The 21,601-nt window shown below is 40.1% G+C and overlaps 1 protein-coding gene across 1 annotated transcript; it reads right to left on the reverse strand.

Annotated features, from left to right (window-relative positions):
• Window positions 1–5,421: 5,421 nt before the first annotated feature.
• Window positions 5,422–6,438, reverse strand: LOC137971494 (melanocyte-stimulating hormone receptor-like). Its single transcript, XM_068818312.1, has one exon. The coding sequence runs from the start codon at window positions 6,436–6,438 to the stop codon at window positions 5,422–5,424; it is 1,017 nt and encodes a 338-aa protein (XP_068674413.1).
• Between the last annotated feature and the right edge of the window lie 15,163 nt (window positions 6,439–21,601).

The raw sequence follows: 21,601 nt of genomic DNA on the forward strand, positions 1-21,601 counted from the left end.
TAGCTTTTTCTCAAACCGGAAGTCAGTTCGTTTTTGCGTGCGCAGTTGACCTGAGAGGTGAGGAAAAACCTTCGATGGAAACAACAGTTCGTGTGGAGACTTTTGCTTGTGGGTGGGTTTTCTTGTCAGCTCATGATATGATGACGTCAGTTACCGGAAGTAACATTTCACTACCTTAACAACGCGCGAAAAATCCGTCTGTGGGCCCTTAAGCTCCTTACTGATTAATTAATTAACACCAATTCAGTTGATTTTCAAAACAACTTGAGATCAGACCACTGAATAAGAATAAGTTCTATTTTAATTAGACTCATTTCTAAGAGAATGCTGCCAAATGCCACACTTGAAAAGCAAAATTGATGATCACCTCCAGCCAACTTTATGTTGTAATTGTCAAAATGAATTTTAATCATTAGGCTGAAAAGAATCTGTCTTTAGTAATTACTTCATGTTCCCGACTTCTCTTAGTGAAGTAGCCGACTCTTTTCCGTAGGCTGTCGGTACTTGTGGTGAAACGCCTGAATATTAGAGCATGGTTGAACAATGCAAGGAGTATCTCGAGAGCGAGTATTCGAAAGCGAGCGATCTTTGCAAAATGATCCCATATTTTAGTGTTCACGCAGCAATCAAAGGGAAGATATTTGAGTTTCCAGTACTCTAGGTTACTGTTAAGTTCTTTTCAGTGGTAAGTGTTTTCATGCTAGATTAAAAAACGTTATTAAATTGGTTTCACTATTAATGGCAGTTCCCCAGAAACGTCACGGTTGTTAATAGACCCTTCCACGGGCCTTGGCAGGGGAGGCAAACGCGGCTAAATTTATATTAAATGTATGGGATTTCGACCGACTTTGAACCGCTGTAGCACCGCTAAAAAGAGACAGATTTCCAACTTTTGCCACTACTTTAAATAGTTTTATTGATATCATTCATTCAACAGAAAATAGGGCCATTAGGAAGGTATGACGTCCGTAAATTCGAATAATAAATCTTTTCATCTTGCTTCTAATCTCGCGGCAATTTGGCGTCATGGTTTTTAAAAAAATTTGTATGAAATCTTAAAATTCGTTTATTGTCCTTGTAGCCTGAATCTGTTCTTTATATTTCATGAAAATAATCTCAGTATAAATGCCTTTTAAAAGACACTTTCCCTGTGGAAATCCGTGTCTTTTTAGCGACGCTACAGCGGTTCAAAGTCGGCCAAAATCCCATACATTTACTGTAAATTTAACCGTAATTGCCCCCTCCCCAGCCAAAAACCGTGGAAGGGTTTATTGACTCTCTTACACGATTCTATTTCCTCTTTAGTACCCACGATCAAAACCCGTCTTCTCCAATTCGAGAATGTTCTTTTTCTATATTTCCTGGTAATAACTCAACTTCATTCTATGGTCTGTTCCAGGCCGGATTCAGGACAGATAATCGGTTCTCTTTGATGTGAAAACAAACGGCTTTTACACCATGTGGTGAATGGTAAATTGGTAAAAGTGGGAATCGCACAGCTGTCTTGGCACAGAGCTTTTGCCACGTGCGTTTAATAATTTATGTAGTAGACCTTCCCCCTCTATGTGTAGTCCTTTGTTTTGATTTTGTTATGTAACAATCATAAATTATTTTCCTCTGTGCATATACTGTGTGATTTAATTCTCGATATTGTAACCTGTTTCTTGAAATTTTTGGAATATGTCATACTCCGATCGTGCTAATTATAATGTGATGTCGACAAACCTGTAAAATACTCTTTCAAACAAACGATTTTCTTTGATGTGAAAAATATGTGAAGCGCGTAGGCGTAGTGCGTCTATGTTGCCAGTAAAGTCCGTTCTCAGGTTGAATCCGTTTTTACCTGTAGGTTAAACTGGTGATCCCCATTTTACCTAGGTTAAATACGCACCGCACTCAGATGAATTGAAGAAACTTTTGTTTGGAGCCTAAATTAAGCCTAAAGTAAAATTAGGGTCAGGTTAGGATTAGTTTTGGTTATTATACATGGATATCAATTGGCCTTTATACAAAAGTAAATAATGAAAAGAACTGTGTTGGGTTGAGCATGCTCGTCGCTGTAGTGCAGTAGTGAAGACACAGGACTATAGATCTGGCCCAAGTTGTTCAAAAGGTGGATAACGCTATGCACCGGGTAAGTCACTATCCATTGGATAGCGCAATTGGTTTTGCTATGACTTATCCACTGGTTAGTGATTTATCCGGCGGATAGAGCTATCCGTCGTTTGAACCTGACCTGGAGGGTACGATTTCGAGCACCGGTAAGTGTATTAGTTACTATGTTGTAATGTTGATACTGAATGGCTAAGTGTATGAATACAGAAAACCGATAAAATGATACGAAAGATGAGATGCGTAAGACAGAGGGGAGGAATAGGTGTTTTCAGTCCTTTTTGGGAGGTTGATGGCTGCTTTAAACTAGGTAAAGCGCGTATTCAACCTACGCAAAATGAGGATCACCAACTTAACCTGTAGGTAAAAACGGATTCAAACTGAGACCGGATTTGACCGACATCTACCCTGCCGCCAATGCATTTTTCTAATAATGCGTCATCTCTGAATGAGGCGGGACTATCTTGGAGCTTTTGGCTAATAATCGAGTTGAGAAGCTGTTTTCTCCACCCAATATTCTTAATCCTTTGATCCTCTCCATTCAGCCCAACGAGAACAAGCGTCTTATTTTGGATTTTGGAGGCATGTCAATTTACGTATGTTAAGCAGAAATTCATGTGTGGAGCCGGGTTTGCATACCATTCGAGATGTAGTGGTACAGGATAAGGAGCACAACACATGGATACTGATGAAACAGCGTCTTATTTTGGATTTTGGAGGCATGTCAATTTACATATGTTAAGCAGAAATTCATGTGTGGAGCCGGGTTTGCATACCATTCGAGATGTAGCGGTAGAGGATAAGGAGCACAACACATGGATACTGATGAAAGGAATAGTGTGTCAAGTAGGAAAGATCAAAGAGAAAACATCAGCAAAGCAAGAGAAATACAACGAGGAATTAAGAACTGACATAGAAACTATAGAGTAACTAAGATCAACATTGAACCCGGAGGGGGGGGAGTAGTTATTTATTTCAGGCACGTTTGAGGGGGGGGGCTTATTTAAATTTTTGGAAAGGCATTACCAGTAACAAGAAAAAAGAAACAGACTAGAGTTACGGTTCCCTTCTTCGTGTTTTGGACTAGAGCAATGGAGATTTGAGTGATACAAGGTATTTGCAACATTTTTATTCACTTGCGGGACCAAATCTGAACTTCCAGCACGTGAATAAACCATACCGCATCAGTCAACATGAGGTGGTACTGACGTGAATGATTAATACAGTCTATCATTTAGTGATTTGGTTATGAAGAATAAGGTAGGAGAGTAGGTTGGACGGGCTCAAAAGAGAGTGGGTGCTTAATAACGTTCTCTCTCTGAAATGGGGGGGGGGGAGGGGCTTATTAGAGGGGGGACTAAATAGAGAATTTACGATAAGAACAAAAAACAAACTGACAATCTAATCAAAAAATGTAAAAAATGGATTTTGTCGCAGAACAATGAAATTCTTTTAAAAATCTACAGATAGAAGAATTTAACTTTACCAGGAACTTTACCAACAAATGCTCCCGACCAAGGTCTATCATTATAAGAAGACTGGTCAGAATACCTCCTCGGATGTGATGTGCCGATTGTGTGGGAAGTTCCCAGAGACTAAGGAACGTGTTTTGGCAGGGTTTAGTGCCTTGGCACAGATGAAATATCTTGCGCGTCAAAATGTTGGTTTGAAGATCCTCGTTTTTGAGCTTCTCCGAGATCGAAACCTAGTCGATATAGTTCGACCGTAGTACTCTATGGTGGAGCCGAAAGAACTTCATCAGAACGAGCAAGCAAGAGCCTACTGGGATGTGCCTCAAGAACAGAGAGAAATCGGTGAAATATGCGCCACGGATGCATGAGATTCGACAACAGATGCCAGGATACATAGTGGAACGACACAACATCGTCATAGATGTTGTAGGGGGATGCTCGTTAGACGTCAGGTGGAGCCTCACACATGCTCTGTTGGGCATGACCTAAGGAGGTTACCGAGAGCAGTCATATCAGGAACATTAAGCATTACTAGGACTTTTAAGATCAATACTAGACTTGCCACAAGTCGACCTCACGATAATCCCAGGAGAAAATGTTTTGGCGAGCGAATCGTGATTTTTCGTACGCGAAGTGGATGAGCGAGCGACGAAGTCGCGAGAGGTCGACTTGTCTCGCTTGCAAGGTTTTCATTTGCGGCTCGCGCCAAAAAGGGGATGACGTCATTCGCAAGAAGTGAACTTGATGGCGCAATCCGACGAAAACAGTCGAACATGTTCGAAAGAGGAAATTTGTTGACTTTGTAATACGTCCGAAGATAATTTAAACAAGGACATTGCCTCAGTCTCGGCCTCGGCCCTGGATATCTCTTACCTATAGTTAATCACACGTTTTGTTTTGTTTAAATCAGTTTTGGGTTTTAGGCTTTAGGTCTTTGGGTTTTGGGTCTTTGGTTTTGGGTTTTACTAGGATGCTTCTTTCAGTAGTTTATAGAGTTTTATTTTTGTTAGCTTGATTAACCTGAAGACCGGTCCAAAGGCTATGCAGGGGGGTGATCCCTTATAAGGGCTTAATGGGGACGTGCGGCCAGCCAGGGTATGTTTTTCGGGATTTTTGTCTTGAACAGGGTATCGAATTTATCATTTTTTCGTCTAAATCAGGGTATCGATTTATCAATTTTTGTCTTAAACTGGGTTAAATGTCTTAAACAGGGTATCAAAAATCGGAATTCTGTCTTAAAATGGGTAAGAAAATCAGCGATATTTGTCTTAAACAGGAACAGGGAATGAGGGGCCGTGCCGCACCTCCCCACCCAGGGATATATCGAGTACCCCCCCCCCCCGGGGGGTATGATGACGTTTTCACACCAAATGCCCGCACATAAGTCTCGGGTACTGGTGCCTTTGAGCAGAAAACGGCCGAGAGCGCGGTAGTTACAATCAAGGGGCTACCGTGGTAATTCGGAAATCTTTATTTAAAGGGTTCAATATTATTGTTGAAACTCTCTTGCCATCTGTCACGGAGCATCAAACGTTACATGCCGTGCAATCGAGCGTTGGACTTGCTAATTGGAGCAGCTATACGAAAGGTAATAGAAAGCTTTTGTCCGCTTTTGTCACAAGTCTGTTTTCACACAAAGGGGTCGCAAAGTGACCAAATCATCTCCTCACGACAAGAAAAATCCTTTGGTTTGATTAAGAGTCGGGAACGGACGAATTCGTTAGGGGAAACAATTTGTCCATGTACGAAAACTTGAGGTGACAACTGTTCTTTAATATTGCTGGGACTGAACTTGACGAAAATAATAGAGATGTATGCAGTAATGATAACTCGATCTTTATGACCAGCTAAAAATACTTCGAAGTAACTGTTTTACAGCTTGTCTAATTCCTTTCATTCTCCAACAGTAGAGAAAAGGGTTGAGTAGCGAGTTAAAGAAAAGAAGTGTTCCTGTAATGTTCCCCAACAATTTGTAACGAGTTCCATAAAGAGGTTCGCCGCGCGAAGCTGTAACAGCAGTTGCAACGGTGTACGGCAGGTAGCATATTACTAAAAGGGAATGAACCCAAATGGCATTGGAAACTGTCTTTTTGTACCGCTTTATATTTAATACTGCCAGGACACGAGGATTTTTGCCCTGAATTTGTGCAGGGCTAGTTCTCAGGACTTCTCTTCTTCGGGAAGCAGAGATACCCTGGGAAAGAGGTTGTATTTTCACGTGGCGGTATCCAAGGACCAGATAAATCTTAAAGTAACAGCAAGTTGAAATAATTAAACACGTAAAAATATACCCACAGCCCCATAAAAAGAAAACTCGTTTGTTCCAGTAATAAGTGAAGGTAAAAGCGAAGTTCGCAACCCATAAAATTGTCACAGATAGGCGAACGCGCGGCAAAGTAACAACTTGTCGGTATCTTATCCCAAGCCACAGAGCAAGAAGTCTGTCCACACTTATTGCAGTCAACGTGGTGATGGACTGTCCACAGAGTACTGTACTCACAGCGAAAGCTAAGCTTTCGGTCCTACTACACAAGCTCCGATTCTTTTCTTTAACTGCCATAAGATAACCGACAAATAGCGGTTGAGAAAAAAGTCCGACACAGAGGTCCGTGATCAGAAGGCATCGAAAAAAGACTCGAGATGGCGGGTGGATAGAAGAAACTTTGTGAAGAACAAGAAAAATCAGGAGATTCCCAGAGAAAGTAACCAGTGACAAACTCAAAGATAGGGGGATAAACAGCTCGGGAGTATATTCGACTCCGGTGACAGGTTTCCGAGAGTTTAAAGCTTCCGAACACGCAGATAACGAAACTTCGTCTTGATTTTCGTGCCTCGCGATCGTAGAGTTGGTCATTATTGACTGAGGTCGTCACAGACGAATTGCAGCCATTACTTGAACACTTCCACTTCTATGAGATTGCTACGTATACGTTCGCAGTGGAGAAAGTAAACGCAAAATTGTCGAAGAAAAGATGCGGATGGTGAAGTCTTATTTACTTTTTTCAAGGACTTGATTGACATTTAACACAATGACAAGTAAATAGAGATGACGTTGCCTATGAGAGCACTTTGCTAATGAAATTGTGTAAATTTGAAAAGTTGAAAACCGACCAAGGAACTGTATAATAATTTACAATTGTCAGGCGACTGTTTAGATAAGAATAATTTACGTGTGTGCAGGTGTTGGCACCTAATGGCTGTTTTCCTTTTGTTGTTTTATATATAATTTAAACTATTGTTCAAGAGCGATTTGCTTAAACATTAACATACAAAGATTAAAAGAAAAGCAAACTAATAATATAATCTCGGAAACCCATCTGGAAATTATTTTGCAAGGAAAAATTGATTGTGGCTTTTAAAACGCGCCTTAGTGATCTAATGAAACACTTAAATGGACGTTCAAAGTTTCTTCCATAGAAGGTTTGCTCTTGGTTTTTACATTTCTGGACAAGAACTCAACTTTTAAATAATTAGCTCACAATCAACTTTGTAAGCAACGGTAATTAGATTACATATATTGCACAGAAAACAATTTTGTGTAAACCATTTGCGTTTTATGATCTTTTATGGGAAAAGTGAAAGAAGTTGATAAAGAAATGACTGAATCGCCTAAAGTGATATGTAACACATTTTAGTTACGTTTTCATACACAAAAGTGATTTTTCTGAGTTCTGAGTAGCATATTTGAAAATTTGTGCGCGATCACTATGCTTTTGGGAAAGGTGAATTTTTCAAACTCGGAAGGTGGGCGCTTGTTGCAAGCTTATCATGTATTATTATACATTGGTGTCACCAGCTCGATTTTGATTGGCTATAAGCACGCAGCTAATTCTTGCTTGCTCTCTTTCTCTTAGGTCATACCTACAAACAATAGATTTTATATATGTAGAATTGACGTCATGCCTACAGACAATAGTTTTATGCATGCAGAAGTGACGTCACCTGACACACTAACCAGCAGTTTGATCAGTTTTGTCATGGCGGAGCTCAGCTCAGGAATATGCATAATAAAACAATCGCTTCATGATGTCATTGTCAAAATGATTTTAATACTAGGTTTAAATTAAAAGAATCTGTCTTTAACTATAGTAAAAACCCACGTATTAAGAACCTAGATTAAAAGAGCCTATTAGGTTAAGATTGTCCATTTAGACCCCTTTTACATAAGAATCTGTTTTAGCCTACAATTCTGAAACAGGTTCTTATTTTGAGAAATTAAGTCAAACACTGAACACACAAATTTTATATAACAAGCTCTACGCCTTTTTAAACATACTAGGATTAAAGGGAGTTTTCAACATATTATTTCTGCAGATGTAACAAGACTGACACCATCCATTACAGTGTTAAAAGCTGAGATTTAGTTCATAAGCTTCAAATGACGGTTGCCGCATCCTGGACCAGTAACAAACTATCACAAACTGTCTTTTCATCGTTTAAGATGGGATAAGTATATTGAATATTCAGCACATATGTAATTCTTACCTGCGCTAGTGGTGAAGAACTGTATTTGGCACTACACAAGTATACCTGAGGGGTCAGTTTCCTGTTTGTAAAGTACGCGTCTGAGTGCGTGTGCGCATGTTAGAATACTGGAAATGGTGTCAGCGGGTAATACTAGAAGAAGTGAAATCCGTGAGCAAGTGGAAAGAAAGTGCAATATCCATAAGAATTGTTAACACATTGTGTTAGAAAAACCTAAGCTAAGGGTGACAGATCAGTTGAGGCGTTATAACGAGAGACGGAATTACTCAGTTCAGACAAAACAGATTGTTTGAATGCAACAAGAAAAGACTTGTCAAGAAATAGAAGGAATCGAAAGAGACAGTGATGCAATACTGGACGCAGACGAGTGCCGAAACGTTTGGGATAGGATTTGGGTTTAAAATGTGGAGCATAATGCAGAGGTCGGATGGTTACAAAATCTAAAACACGATCTGGGTGAACTGGAACAAGGTGAGGTGGAGACATCGGCAATAATGATTGAAAAACAACTCAAGAAAAGAGCTCGGGCACAATGGTTTGTAGGGCTATTGCTTAAAGATGTTTACACCTTTACATGTGTTAAAGAAATAAACAATTGCGAGTTAAATTGTGTTTGTTTTGATTACGTAACGATGCATTTAAGTACTTTTGTCGCGTGGCAAAGCAATATGTGTGATAATGATTTATTTGTCGTATGATTAAGACGAATTGTGCGTAACAAATGCTTGTACAGCTGAAGTAAATTGTGCGTAACGAATGGTGCTGCAAGGCACAAAGCTTTTTAGAATGAAGCATACTTGTTATTTCCAGTAGTGTAAAGTTATCTTTATATTTATTAGTGAGTGACTGATGATTCAGAAAAGACTTGTGTTAAAGCTATGAAACAGTATGTTAAGAAACGGAGGTGACCACTTCAACAAAGGGGCCACACAAAATGCACGTACTGGAAAACACAACTAAGTTTACTCACAAAGGCGTTCCAACGTCTCTCACGGAAACTTTCGTGCGTATCCTGACCTCGTAAACAATTTAATTCATACCTGGATACACTAGGATATATTTCTTATTTGGAATTAATCCATCTGGGCTAATTAACTAGAGAAGTTAAAAGGACTATGTTGACAAGTGCTTCTAGTACATGTTGTCATGCATGTGTATATTAGTAAAGCTGTAACGCTAAACTTAGGTCAACTGTTGTTGTTTCGTGCGGCCGTGGGTACACCTTCCTAATTCGTGTTAACAACGCCGCCTACTATTGTTATTGCGCATACGTTCTGCGCATCTCGAGATACTCGGATTTCCTATGGGTGATGCTTATTAATACAGGGATATTTTTGCGCGGTTCAAAACTATGCGGAGAAAGCAGGACTTAGCAAGTGCTCTTGGAATCCAAAAAGAAAATTGTGAGTAACCATGTATTTTTCAGAGATAATTAAGCTTCAATTTGGAAAAGAACGCCATACATTGCTTTGTATTTCAAAGCTTTTTACAAATACTGTTGATTAATTATCTTCAAAAAATGCGTGATTAGCCCCAATTTTCTTTTTGGATTTCAATAACACTTGTTAAGATCTGCTTTTAGCGCATATTCAGTAAACCGCGCAAAAACACCTTTGAACTAGTAGGCACCTTCCTTAAGTACTTCTTTTGTAGTTGACGTCATTGCGTTCTAAGCCTCTAATCCTTTGACCAATCGCAATGCGTTGCCTGGACCGGGGAAGCTAATAAGTAAACGAAGCTTTCGATTTCAAGGCGCACTTTTAACAAACCACTCGCTAGAGAACAGACTCCCTAAGATGAATTGTTGTCATCATCATCATCAGCAGTCCGTCGATATCGAAGATGACACGGAGAGGAGTTAATGTCTGTGTCGCAGGTGCGAGGTCAGTCCGATCGCTGCCCCAAACGTCCTGCCGCAAATGTCACAGGTGTAGGCCGCTTCAGCATGTGTAGGTGTTTTCTCCAGCCTGCGCATTCTCTTGCCCGCCCACAACTGTACATTTCTTCTTCTGATGGCATCGGCAGCGCCAGCCACCACCTTCCGCCAGGTCACGCGATCTTCGGCCTTTTGAATTGTTGAAAGAAGGAAAGAACAAATTAAAAGCAAGTGAGAAGTCAGTTGTTGTTCTGAGTTTCTGTGGACTATGCAGAAGGGAAAAGGGAGTGCGAGCTAATCCCTACCCGTGGCAAAAAATTCCCTTCTACAGATGGGAGAATTGCAATCCATTTGAATGAACATCTACGCATGAAATCAGTGCCAGAGTGGCTAACCAAAGGGAGGACTGTGTTGATAATAAAGAAGGACAAAGAAAAGGGAGGTGAAGTGTCAAACTTCAGACTAATAACATTCTTAGCACTGATCTGGAAGTTCTTCACTGGGGTGTTGGCGGACACAATGAAGCTGTTATAATAATAATAATAATAATAATAATAATAATAATTATAATAATAATGATAATGATAATGATAATGATGATGATGATGATAATGATAATAATAATAATAATGTTAATAATAATAATTTATGAACTTACTGCGCGTAGCTTAACATGATCAACAATGATCAGCTGCGCATTGCAATTGTAATTGCTTTAGAAAAACAAACCAATGGAATGAAGAACATATATAAAAAGACAATAAAAAGAATATATATGCTTGCAAGTAAATAACTGACAAAATTGATCACCAATATACAGTTCTAAAAAGATAAGTCTTTAAGATGCGCCTTAAAACTGTTCACTTTAGTAATTGCACGAAGTTCTTTTGGAAGAGAGTTCCAGAGTGTGCCGCTGCTGCCATAAAAGTTCTGTCACCTAACGTAACTTTCGATCTAACAGGTGGCATAAAAAGTAAAATACTACCTGAAGATCTAAGGTTATATGAAGACGATCTAAATGTTGGTAAATCGCATAGATATTTAGGGGCAAGGAGGTGAATTGTTTTGAACGTAATAAGCAGTAGCTTAAATTGTATCCGGGGCTTTAACAGGTAGCAAATGCAGATCACGCAGAAGGGGTTAGATGTGGCAAAACCTAGGTGCATTACAAACTAGCCTAGCTGAGGCGTTCAAAACTATCTGCAATTTGTTAAGCTAGTGGTTGTGCAGCCCGTGGGAGGCACGACGGGCCTCATGGTCAGTGTGCTCGACTTCGGATCGAGTGGTCCGGGTTCGGGTCCTGGCTGGGGACATTGTGTTGTGTTCTTGGGCAAGACACTTTACTCTCACGGTGCCTCTCTCCACCCAGGTGTATAAATGGGTACCGGCGAAAATGCTGGGGGTAACCCTGCGATGGACTAGCATCCCATCCAGAGGAGAGTAGAAATACTCCTAGTCGCTTCATGCTACAGAAACCGGAGATAAGTGCCGGCCTGGTGGGCCTTATAGGCTCGTAGCGGACTTTATCTACCCTGTGCAGCCCGTACAAAAGACTGTTGCAATAATCAACGCGAGATATAACAAATGAACGGACAAGCATTTCCGTTGATTCTCGAGACAAGTACTTGCGAATGCGTTCGATATTATCCAAATGTTAAACGGCAACACCACATAACTTGCTAATATGAGTTGACATAGTGAAATGCTCATCTAACCAGGAGCCTAGGTTTCTGGCTGCTGTTACAGGACAACATCAGTTGATCCAACCTTCATGCAATTGATGCTAACCTTTGCCAGCTGCTGCCCAGTAGCTGTAATTAAAAATTCTGGTTTATCATCGTTTAACATGAGATTATCCGAAATCATCCAACTCCTAATACCACTGATACAAATGTAAAGCACTAACTGTGACTAGAAAAAAGACCCCGATTGGTTTCGACTACACCCTTGATGGCACAACTTTGACAACTGTCTCAGAAGAAAAAGATCTTGGCGTCGTCATAACTAGTACGCTCTCTTGGGACTCACACATCCACACTATCACTGCGAAAGCAAGCAAGCTTCTTGGTTGCTTAAACGAATATGTCCCCTGCTTATTGACGTCTCTGTTAAGTGCTACCTCTATTTGTCTTTGGTCAAGTCACAGCTGTGTTACCCCACCCAAGTCTGGTCGCCCGCTTACGTTACTCTGAATGCTAAGGTAGAACAGGTGCATAGACGTGCAAGCAGGTGGATTTTACGTACGCGCAGAAGCGAGACGTCGCACAAGGAGCGACTTACCATGCTAGACTTACTTCCACTCTCTCTAGATCGCGAACTCAAAGACTTGGTCATTTTTTATAAATGCCTTTACTGTAGTACTGATTTAGATGTCCTGAACTACTTATCTTTTGTTTCCCACGGTCGAACAAGACAAAGTAACTCCTTTAATCTACGCAATCCTCTTTGCAAAACATTTACCTTTCAGGCCTCCTACTTTAAAAGAATAGTTAAACTATGGAACCTTGTTTGTAAGCTACAACAAGTTGCAAAAATAGTGGAGACACTTCACCTTCTTGGGGCGTTATTAATTTACCTATTATCTCTCAAAGTGCAGCCCCCCTCCCCCCTTTATCAGTGTTGCTAGCAAGTCAAAAAAATTGTTGTAAACTTAAACAGTCAACATTGAAAGGGGAGAGGGGAAGGGAATTGGGAAAGGTTTAAATTCTAGATACGGCGGGTATTGGAAGCTAGAAAAGGTGTTTTTTAATGAAAGTATCTCAACAATTTTGCAACTTGTTGTAGCACCCCAACCAGTTTTTCCTCGCCTGCTGGCTTTCAACTCTTTGTCCGTAAATTGGTATGCTCTCACCTGTCACGGGTACATGAAATCAATTATCCCTGCCCGTGGACGCTAGTCCCTACTTGCCCATGCCACTGTTTGAGTATCCATTTTATTGTCCTGTTGCACCTGTCCCTTTTGGGTTTTGCTCCCTTCTTTTTTTTTTTTTTTTTGCTTTTCGTTGTTTCGTGTGTGGTGTTATTGTGAATTTATGAATTTATGTTATATATTATAAGAGGATTGCGTACCCAATAAAGCTAATAAAAAAAATACAGTTAGTCATGGACTTGATTAGGGCTGAATAATACATACAACTGTGTATCGTTTGCTTAGCAGTGGACGTGTGGGAGGTGGCGTTCAACGATCTAAAACAGATCTGTTGCCAGAGGAACAGAAGGGATGATGCAAAAGGAAGACTCGAGGAAAACAAGACTGAAAAAGTGTAGAAAGCGAGGAAAAGACCTAGGAATGGCATGGGTGGACTATATCAAAGCACACGACCTGGTTTTTCACTCTTGGTTATTGAATGTGCGAACTTGTTTGGCATCCCAAGGAATTTGACTGGAATAGTCCAAAACAGTATGAAACCAAGTCCTGGGTGAGGTATTAAAAGGTGAATATTCCAAGGAGAAAGCCTCTCTTCACTGCTGAGGAAAGGATAACTTCAACTCCAAATTCAATTCTCTTGCATACTCCACTGCATCTTTGCCTAAGGATTGATGGCCTCGCTCGGATGCTTTCTCGTCAAAATCTCGTACACTTCCTATCATTGGGTCAGGGTTCTCATAAACTTGATCTTGATCAGCTTGTATTCCAACTCCACTGATCGGAGGCCTCTTCCGCCTATACTTCTTTGCAGATAAAGCACTGCATTCGAGCTTGTAGGGTGCCGATCACCATTTTCAGTAATAATCTTTTTCGTTTCCCGATCAATTTGTCGAAGCTCAGCTAGCGGCCAGGTCTGGGTCCACATCAGATACGATAACGTACGTAGTGCAAACTGATTAGATGAGTTGACTTTATTCCAATAAGAGAGAGGACTAGACCATATGACAGATATCTTCTGAAGATATATCTTCGCTGCCTGTTGTAGGGCTAGCTTGTCGTCGTGTTTCAGGTTTTCTAGTACTCCAAGGAACTTGTATCGTTCACCCTCATTCAGACTTGCTATCTCGGTTGAGTGGTCTAGTTTCTCTTTTGATTCATTATATACTTGTTTGCCACGCTTCACGTTGATGATGGAACACTTCTTTGGGTTTCATTTTAAGCCGATATCTCTCATTGCAGCTTGAGTACTTATCAGCACTCTCTGTAACTTACTTTCAGTTAGTCATCTATGTACAGAAGGTCTGTGATCTTAGTGGAGATAGGTTATTTAGCTTATATCCTTCAGTCGCTTTGAGCATCCATGCCACGGGGATTAAACATACGGCAAATAGTCTCAGGCACAAAGCATCACCCTGAGGTAGTCCTCTTTCAAATCAGATCTTCTCTGACGTTTCCAGGCCATTCTTCGTCTTTGCCACGATTCTGGTAATCCACGAGGAATACAAGTTCTTTACACATGCTTCTGTCCAGCTTGGTAACTTGTGAAGGGCCATCATGGGACTTAACCACTTATGATTTACTGAATCATAAGCCTTTTTTACATCTATCCATGCCATACTGATGTTACGCTTTCCTCTTACACAGTCGTGTATCACCATCCTGTCAATCAATAAATTATCAGTAGTACCGCTACATCCACTCTTGGCTCCTCTCTGTTGACTCTCCATCAAGTTGTTCCCGTCTAAGAGGTGGTTAATAGGAAGAATTAACCACTGCTGAAAAAGATGAGAGTCCGTGCGATGGACGTACCGTACACGACGCTCGAATGGAAAAAAGCAATTAGAAAGAAGAGAAGGTTTGCGAGGCGATATGGAAGAAACCCAACTGAAGAGAACAGAGATCTTATAAAAACGTGGAGGAATACTGCTACAAGACTTCGGTGGAGAGCAATCAAAGAGTATTGGAGAGAAAAAGCCGATGATCTCAAAACAAATCCAAAGAATTTTTACAGTGTTTTCAAGCCTTTTCTTTCCTCAAAGTCGAAAAAGTGTGAAAGAACTTTACTTAACCTTGACATAGAAGGTGTCATTGAAAGTGATCAACGCAAGAGCGCGTAGCACTTTGCCAAATATTTCTCTTCAGTGGCTAATGACATTGGTGATACTCCTTTATTAGGTATGTCCGAGGACCAGTTGTATTATCATGAGTTGCAAAGTTGCAATGGTCGACCTCCTGGGGACTCCCCACAATTTAAATTCCACGTGCTCGAGCCGAAGGAAATTGGGGTGGCATTGTCTAAGTTGGATCCTACCAAGAGCACAGGTCACGATCTATTACGTCCTAAGATCTTAAAGATAGCGAGGAGGGAGCTTTCTTATCCCCTGGCCGACTTATACAACCGCTGCATTGGGTCTTGTGATTGGCCACTGCAATGGACGAAAGGTGACTGGGCAGTGTTTAAGAAAGATAACAAACAAGCCCCGGTTGTTCGAATGGTGGATAGCGCTATCCACTGGATGACTCAATAGGTTTTGCTAGTGCTTATCCGCTGGTTAGTGATTTATCCGGTGGATAGCGTTTATCCACCTTTTGAACAACCGAGGCCAGGACATTAAGAACTACAGACCTGTTACTGTACTAACGATGATAAGGAAGGTCTTTGAGCAGCTGCTGAGCAAACAGCTGACATCATTTATAGGCCCAATGTTAAGCAACAACCTGATTGCATATCGAAAGGGTCAGAGCTGCGAAACCTCCCTAATTGGATTGGTAGAGAGATGGAAACAGTCTGTTGATAACAGGAACGTTGTTGGAGTCTTGTCCACCGATATGTAAAAGGCATTCGATTCGCTGCACCCTCCCTTAGTGATCAATACACCAAGAGCATACGGTTTTTTTTAATAATTCACTAGACTTGATGCGATCATATTTCAGAAGCAGGAAAAACAGAGTGAGGATTAGTCAAGATACAACAAGTGGTTGGTACACGACCACAAGAGGTTGTCCCCAGGGATCGGGCTTCGGGCCTCTTCTTTGGAATGTTTTCCAAAACGATCTACATTTCTCCACTGACGAAAACAGGCTATTTATGTAAGCCGATGACCATCAACTGGCGAGGCGGAATGTTTTTTAACTGAGGAAGGAAACAACATCTCTGAGTGGTGCAACAACAATCTTTTACAAGGAAAATTTTCAAAGTATCAGGTAATGTGTCTGGGCCCGAGGAATTATCACAAGGATTTACACATCGTTATTAATGACACTGAATTGATCAGAAATCAGAGATAACGCTCTTAGGGGTTACCATAGACGATCAACTATCATTTTCGAGTCATGTACGCAATGTTTATAGAAAAGTCTCCTGTCAAACCAGTGTTCTTTTGAGATTACGTAACCTTATTCCGACATCTGCTAAATCACACATTGTTAAATTTGCTATACTACCTTATCTTACATATTGTCAGACTGTCTGGCATTTCTGTCGTTCTTCTGATGCCAGAAAACTAGAACGAATTCAAGAAAGAGCACTTCGAGCTGTTTATTGTGACAATATATCGACGTATTAGGAACTCCTGCAAAGAGCGAAACTACCAAACACTTCATAGACGATGACTGCAAGCCATTGCAATCATAATGGCCACTCACTTCTGTCCCCAAGGTGGTTGTTGTGGACATTTCTGTGCAGAAAAGCTCAAAAGGAGATGCATGCCCAATTACGATGTGTCCCTTTAAGGTGGCTTACTACAGTTTTCAGAAGAAAGAAATCAAGATTTTGAAATATCTGTGAAATTAAAGCAACAGGATGTCTCTTCTGAAGTGTTAGTCACTGCAATTGAAGTAAAATGTAATTTTACCAAACAACCTGAAATGCAAATCAGGGGAAAATGCTAAATATAATGACCGAGCTCCTGGAGAGGGGACTGGAAACGAGGCATTTCAATGCCTTTTTGTCAAAACCTAGCCGTACGACTAGGGTTAAAATTTTGGGAATTAGTAAACAATATAAAGACGAAACCGTCAACATTATTTTAAAAAGATCTATTAGACAGCTTTTTAGTTATTATCAGAATAGACGAAAATCGACGTTTTTGCCATTGCGAAAAACCTGTCTGACAGGTTTAACTATTTATTTCTGTTCTCGCCAAGGAAATCCGGAAATTTTAAGGTGGGGTCGTTCGGCTAGTTTTTGAGGAAAGGGCTCTTGAAATTTCTAGTTTTCAGAGCCCCCTCCAGGAGCTCGGTCAATACATTTAGCATTTTACCCTGATTTGCATTTATTTGTTTGGTAAAGTTACATTTCATTGTATTTTAGATCGAATTGTCTTGTTAAATTATATACGGTTCTTTCTCCGTATTGGCGTGTTTGGTCTCTTGTTCAACGGAACAGAGCGTACGGTTTACGGGAAACAGCCAGAATCCTTCGCAAAGTCTTAGACACCTAAGGGCATGCGCAGTGACTTGTTGTCAGGGGAACACTCCAGCAAGATTCAGCAGCTGTTCTTAATGAAATAATAATAATGATGATGATGATAAATGCGGGAGTGAAATGATAATGAGGAAAGTTATGTCTGGACTGTTGACATGAGGTGTCTTCCAAAGTAAGCTGACAAACCTTGGCAGTTATGTCATTCCCTCCAGTAACCTACCTAGACTATAGATAACCCAGGGGATCTTGTGGGATTCACAAGGGTGGAAAATGGCCGACTTTACTGTACAGTCGGTTAAATCATACAAATAATAATATTAATAATGAAAGAAATGAATGGAATATAGGGCTATTAAATTGCGTTGAGGTCATAACTGTCCTTTAATATTCCTGAGACTGAACTTGACGAGAATAATAGAGATGTACTCCCCCAGTTGTGATAACTCAATCTTTATGACCAGCTAAAAATGCTTCCAAATAACTGTTTTACAGATTGTCTAATTCCCTTCATTCTCCAACAGTAGAGGAAAGGGTTGAGTAACGAGTTAAAGAAAAGAAGTGTTCCGGTAATACTCCCCAATAACTTGTAACGTGTTCCAAAAAGAGGTTCGCCACGCGAAGCTGTAATAGCAGTTGCAACGGTGTACGGCAGATAGCATATTACTAAAATGGAATGAACCCAAATGGCATTGGAAACTGTCTTTTTGTACCGGTTGATATTTAACACTGACAGGACACGAGGATTTGACCCCTGAATTTGTGCAGGGCTAGATCCCAGGACTTCTCTTCTTTGGGAAGAAGAGATACCCTGGGAAAGAGGCTGTATTTCCACCTGGCGGTATCTAAGGACCAGATAAATCTTAAAGTAACAGCAAGATGAAATAATTATAAACGTGAAAATATACCCACAGCCCCCTAAAAAGAAAACTGGTTTGTTCCAGTAATAAGTGAAGGCAAAAGCGAAGTTCGCAACCCAAGAAATTGTCACAGAGAGGCGAACGCGCGGCAAAGTAACAACTTGTCGGTATCTCAACCTAAGCTGCAGAGCAAGCAGTCTGTCCACACTTATCGCAGTCAACGTGGTGATGGACTGTCCACAGAGAACTGTACTCACAACGAAAGCCAATCCTTCGCTCTTACTACACAAGCTCCAATTATTTTCTTCAACTGCCATACGATAAACGACAAAAAGCGGCAGAGAAACGAGTCCGACACAGAGGTCAGTGATGGAAAGACATCGAAAAAGGACTCTAGATGGTGGCTGGATAGAGGAAACTTTGTGAAGAACAAGTAGAATCAGGAGATTCCCGCAAATCATAAGAAGTGACAAAACTGAAGATATACTAGTGCGCATAGTAGTGTATTCGAATCCGGTGACAGGCTTCCCAGAACTTAGAGCTTCCGAACATGCAGATAAAGAAACTTCATCTTGATTGCTGTGCACCGTAGATACCGTTGAGTTGATCATTTTTGACTGAGGTCGCTACAGGCGAACTGCAATCACCACTTGAACACTTGTAGTTGTATGAGACTGCTACTGTGCGTATTCTAGAAAGTAAACGCAAAATGCCGAAGAAAAGGTGCTGATGGTGTAGTCTTATTCACTTTTTTCAATGACTTGATTGACATTTCACAAAATGAAAAATAGAGATGGCATTGCCCGTTAGAGTACGTTGCTAAGGTTATTGCTTACATTTTAAACTGAGTTGAAATTCGACCAAGGAACTGTAATAAATTATAAGTGGAGGAGACTGTTTAGTTATGAATAAATTAAGCGTGTGCAGGTGTTGGCAACAAATAACTATTTTCCTTTTGTTATTTTATAGATCATTTAAACTATTGTTCAAGAGCGGTTTGCTTAAGTATGAACTCGCAAAGGTTGAAAGAAAAGCAAAACTAATAACATTATCTCGGAAACCCGTCTGGAAATTATTTTTCATTGAAAAAGTTAATTGTGTTTTTAAAAATGACTTGAACTAATGAAACACTTTTTTCAAAAAACTTGAGGCCAGGACTCAGGCTCAATAACAAGAAGTGAAACCGCAACTTATTTGCATGTCACTGAATAAGAATAAGGACTATTTTATTTGGACTCATTTTTAAGGGAATGCCGCCAAACGCCACATTTTAAAAGCAAAATTGATGATTGTGTTTAGACAACTTCATGTTGTCATTATCAAAATGAACTTTAATCTTACGTTTAAAAGAATCTGTCTTTAACTACTTTGGTCAAAGGGAACAAGTTGCCGACTTCTGGGAGTGAAGTAGCCGACGGCTATCGTCGGCTGTCGGTACTTGTCGGTACTTGTAATCATGGATCTCGCGAGCGAGTATTGGAAAGTCGAACACATGAACGCCAGCGATCTTGGCAAAATTATCCTACATTTTTTAGCGTTCCTGTAGAGATCAATTGATCATTAATAACCGGAAATTCAAGTGAATTCTTAATACCATGTTAATATTTACGAGAAGAGATTCCTTCTTTGAAGTGCTTCGAATAACTGATGATGTCGTCAATGCAATTGCACTTTAATTACAAAGCGAGTTGTTGTGTATGAACAAACTCAGTGCCTATTTTCATACCTTTTGTCAGTGGACTATAGCTTGAATTTGAAAACATTGAGCGGAATAACGTAATGATGAGCTATTAAAACGAGCCCGGCGTTCGACTGGCGGAAAGGTTGCTTGTGTGTCTTATATGGTTTTTATTGAAAAACACTCGCGATAGCTCTCAGTTGAGGCAGAAAGCAACGTTTGTACTAGTCGTCTCAGACAGAAAGTAAGCATCATGTTAATGTTAATAATTAATTTTATTGTGTTATATTTAGACAAGTTACGAGGTAGTTTAGCAAAGTACTCAAAGTGCTAAAAAGGAGAGAGATGAAGCTGAGGATGTTTTTTTAATAATCACTGCTGCTTGTGGAAGATAACTTTTGTATTTCTGCTAGATTTAAATAAATACAAAAAAACAGTTGGCCCCAGTTGTTTGAAGGGTGGATAGCGCTAATAATAATAATAATAATAATAATAATAATAATAATAATAATAATAATAATAATAATAATAATACTCTTTATTCCTTAAGATAAAAATACATATCCTAAGTTACAATTAATAAGAAAGAAAAAATAAAAAACTCTAGAAACTATTTTCATGTCATATTTAAAAATTATTCTGTTACTAAAAACGTTCTTAAATCTGTCAGTGTGGATCCTAGGGACAGAGACTGGCGTATTTCTAAGATTGGACCTCGTTTTCTTTTCCTTAGGTAAAAACTGGAAGAACGGACATTCGGGGTCGTTCGATCTTTTTTTGTAAAGTATCTTGTCTTGATTTATCCAGTGGATAGCGTTATCCACTGAAAAAATCACAATCCATTGGTCAACTCAAATGGTTTTGCTAGTGCTTATCGGCTGGATAGTGATTTATCCGCTGGATAGCGTTATCCACCCTTTGAACAACTGAGGTCAGGGGCCCGTTTCTCGAAAGTCCCAAAACCTTTTCGGATCCGAAAAGCCATTGGTGAAACTGCTAAGCGTTAGCTGCTTATTTTGGAGAGCTGATCTTTTAACGTGTTTTCAAGGTAACAAAAATTAAAGTAACTGTGAAGTTTGACGACTTAAATCCCCTCCGTTCTTGAGATAAAAGGGAATCGTGACACCCGAAAATGGCCCGTAAATAATCGGGACTTTCGAGAAACGGTCCCCTGACCCGGGTTGCTCAAAACATGATTAGCGCTAACCAGCGTTAAATACCATGGAAACGTATAGGATTTGATTGTTGAAGGAAAATCTTTCGACGGAAGTAAAGACTCCTCAACACTGTGGTTGTCTCTTATCTTTATTGGTCTTCTCGGGTCGATCTTCGACTAGTCCTTGCTTAACTCTCTATTTGTTAGGTATACAGCTCTTTTTATATGTTCCTAATCTGACTAAACAACGAAGTGCCAATCACACGTCAAAATGACGCCTGCAAGAGGCACTAAGCCTGCGCGTCAGTACATTAACATATTTTTTTCCACAACAAAGAAAGTCGTTTTATCTCGACGAGATCTTACAGGTTTGTCAACATCAGACTAGCACGAACGGAGTACGACAAGTTACAAAAATTACAAGGAACGAGTTACAATCAATATCTAGAACCAAGTTACACAGCAAATTTACGGAGAAAATGGCGATTTACGATTATTACATAACAGAGTTAAACAATAGACAAAAAGGAGGAAAGGACGAGCGTAAGCGCCGCCTTTTGCATAAATTTATCTGGCATACGTGTTCCAGGCAGAACGGGACAATAACTACAATTACAGGTGTTATTTTTAATTACTTAGAAATATTAGAATATAGATTAAAAACACTTAT

This window comes from Montipora foliosa, chromosome 9 (assembly GCF_036669935.1).
Source record: "Montipora foliosa isolate CH-2021 chromosome 9, ASM3666993v2, whole genome shotgun sequence".
In the NCBI taxonomy this organism is placed as follows: Eukaryota; Metazoa; Cnidaria; class Anthozoa; order Scleractinia; family Acroporidae; genus Montipora; species Montipora foliosa.

What these genes read in the sequence shown, in the direction of transcription:
- LOC137971494 (XM_068818312.1), bottom strand. Translation starts at nt 6,438, where the DNA reads ATGACCAACTCTACGATCGCGAGGCACGAAAATCAAGACGAAGTTTCG.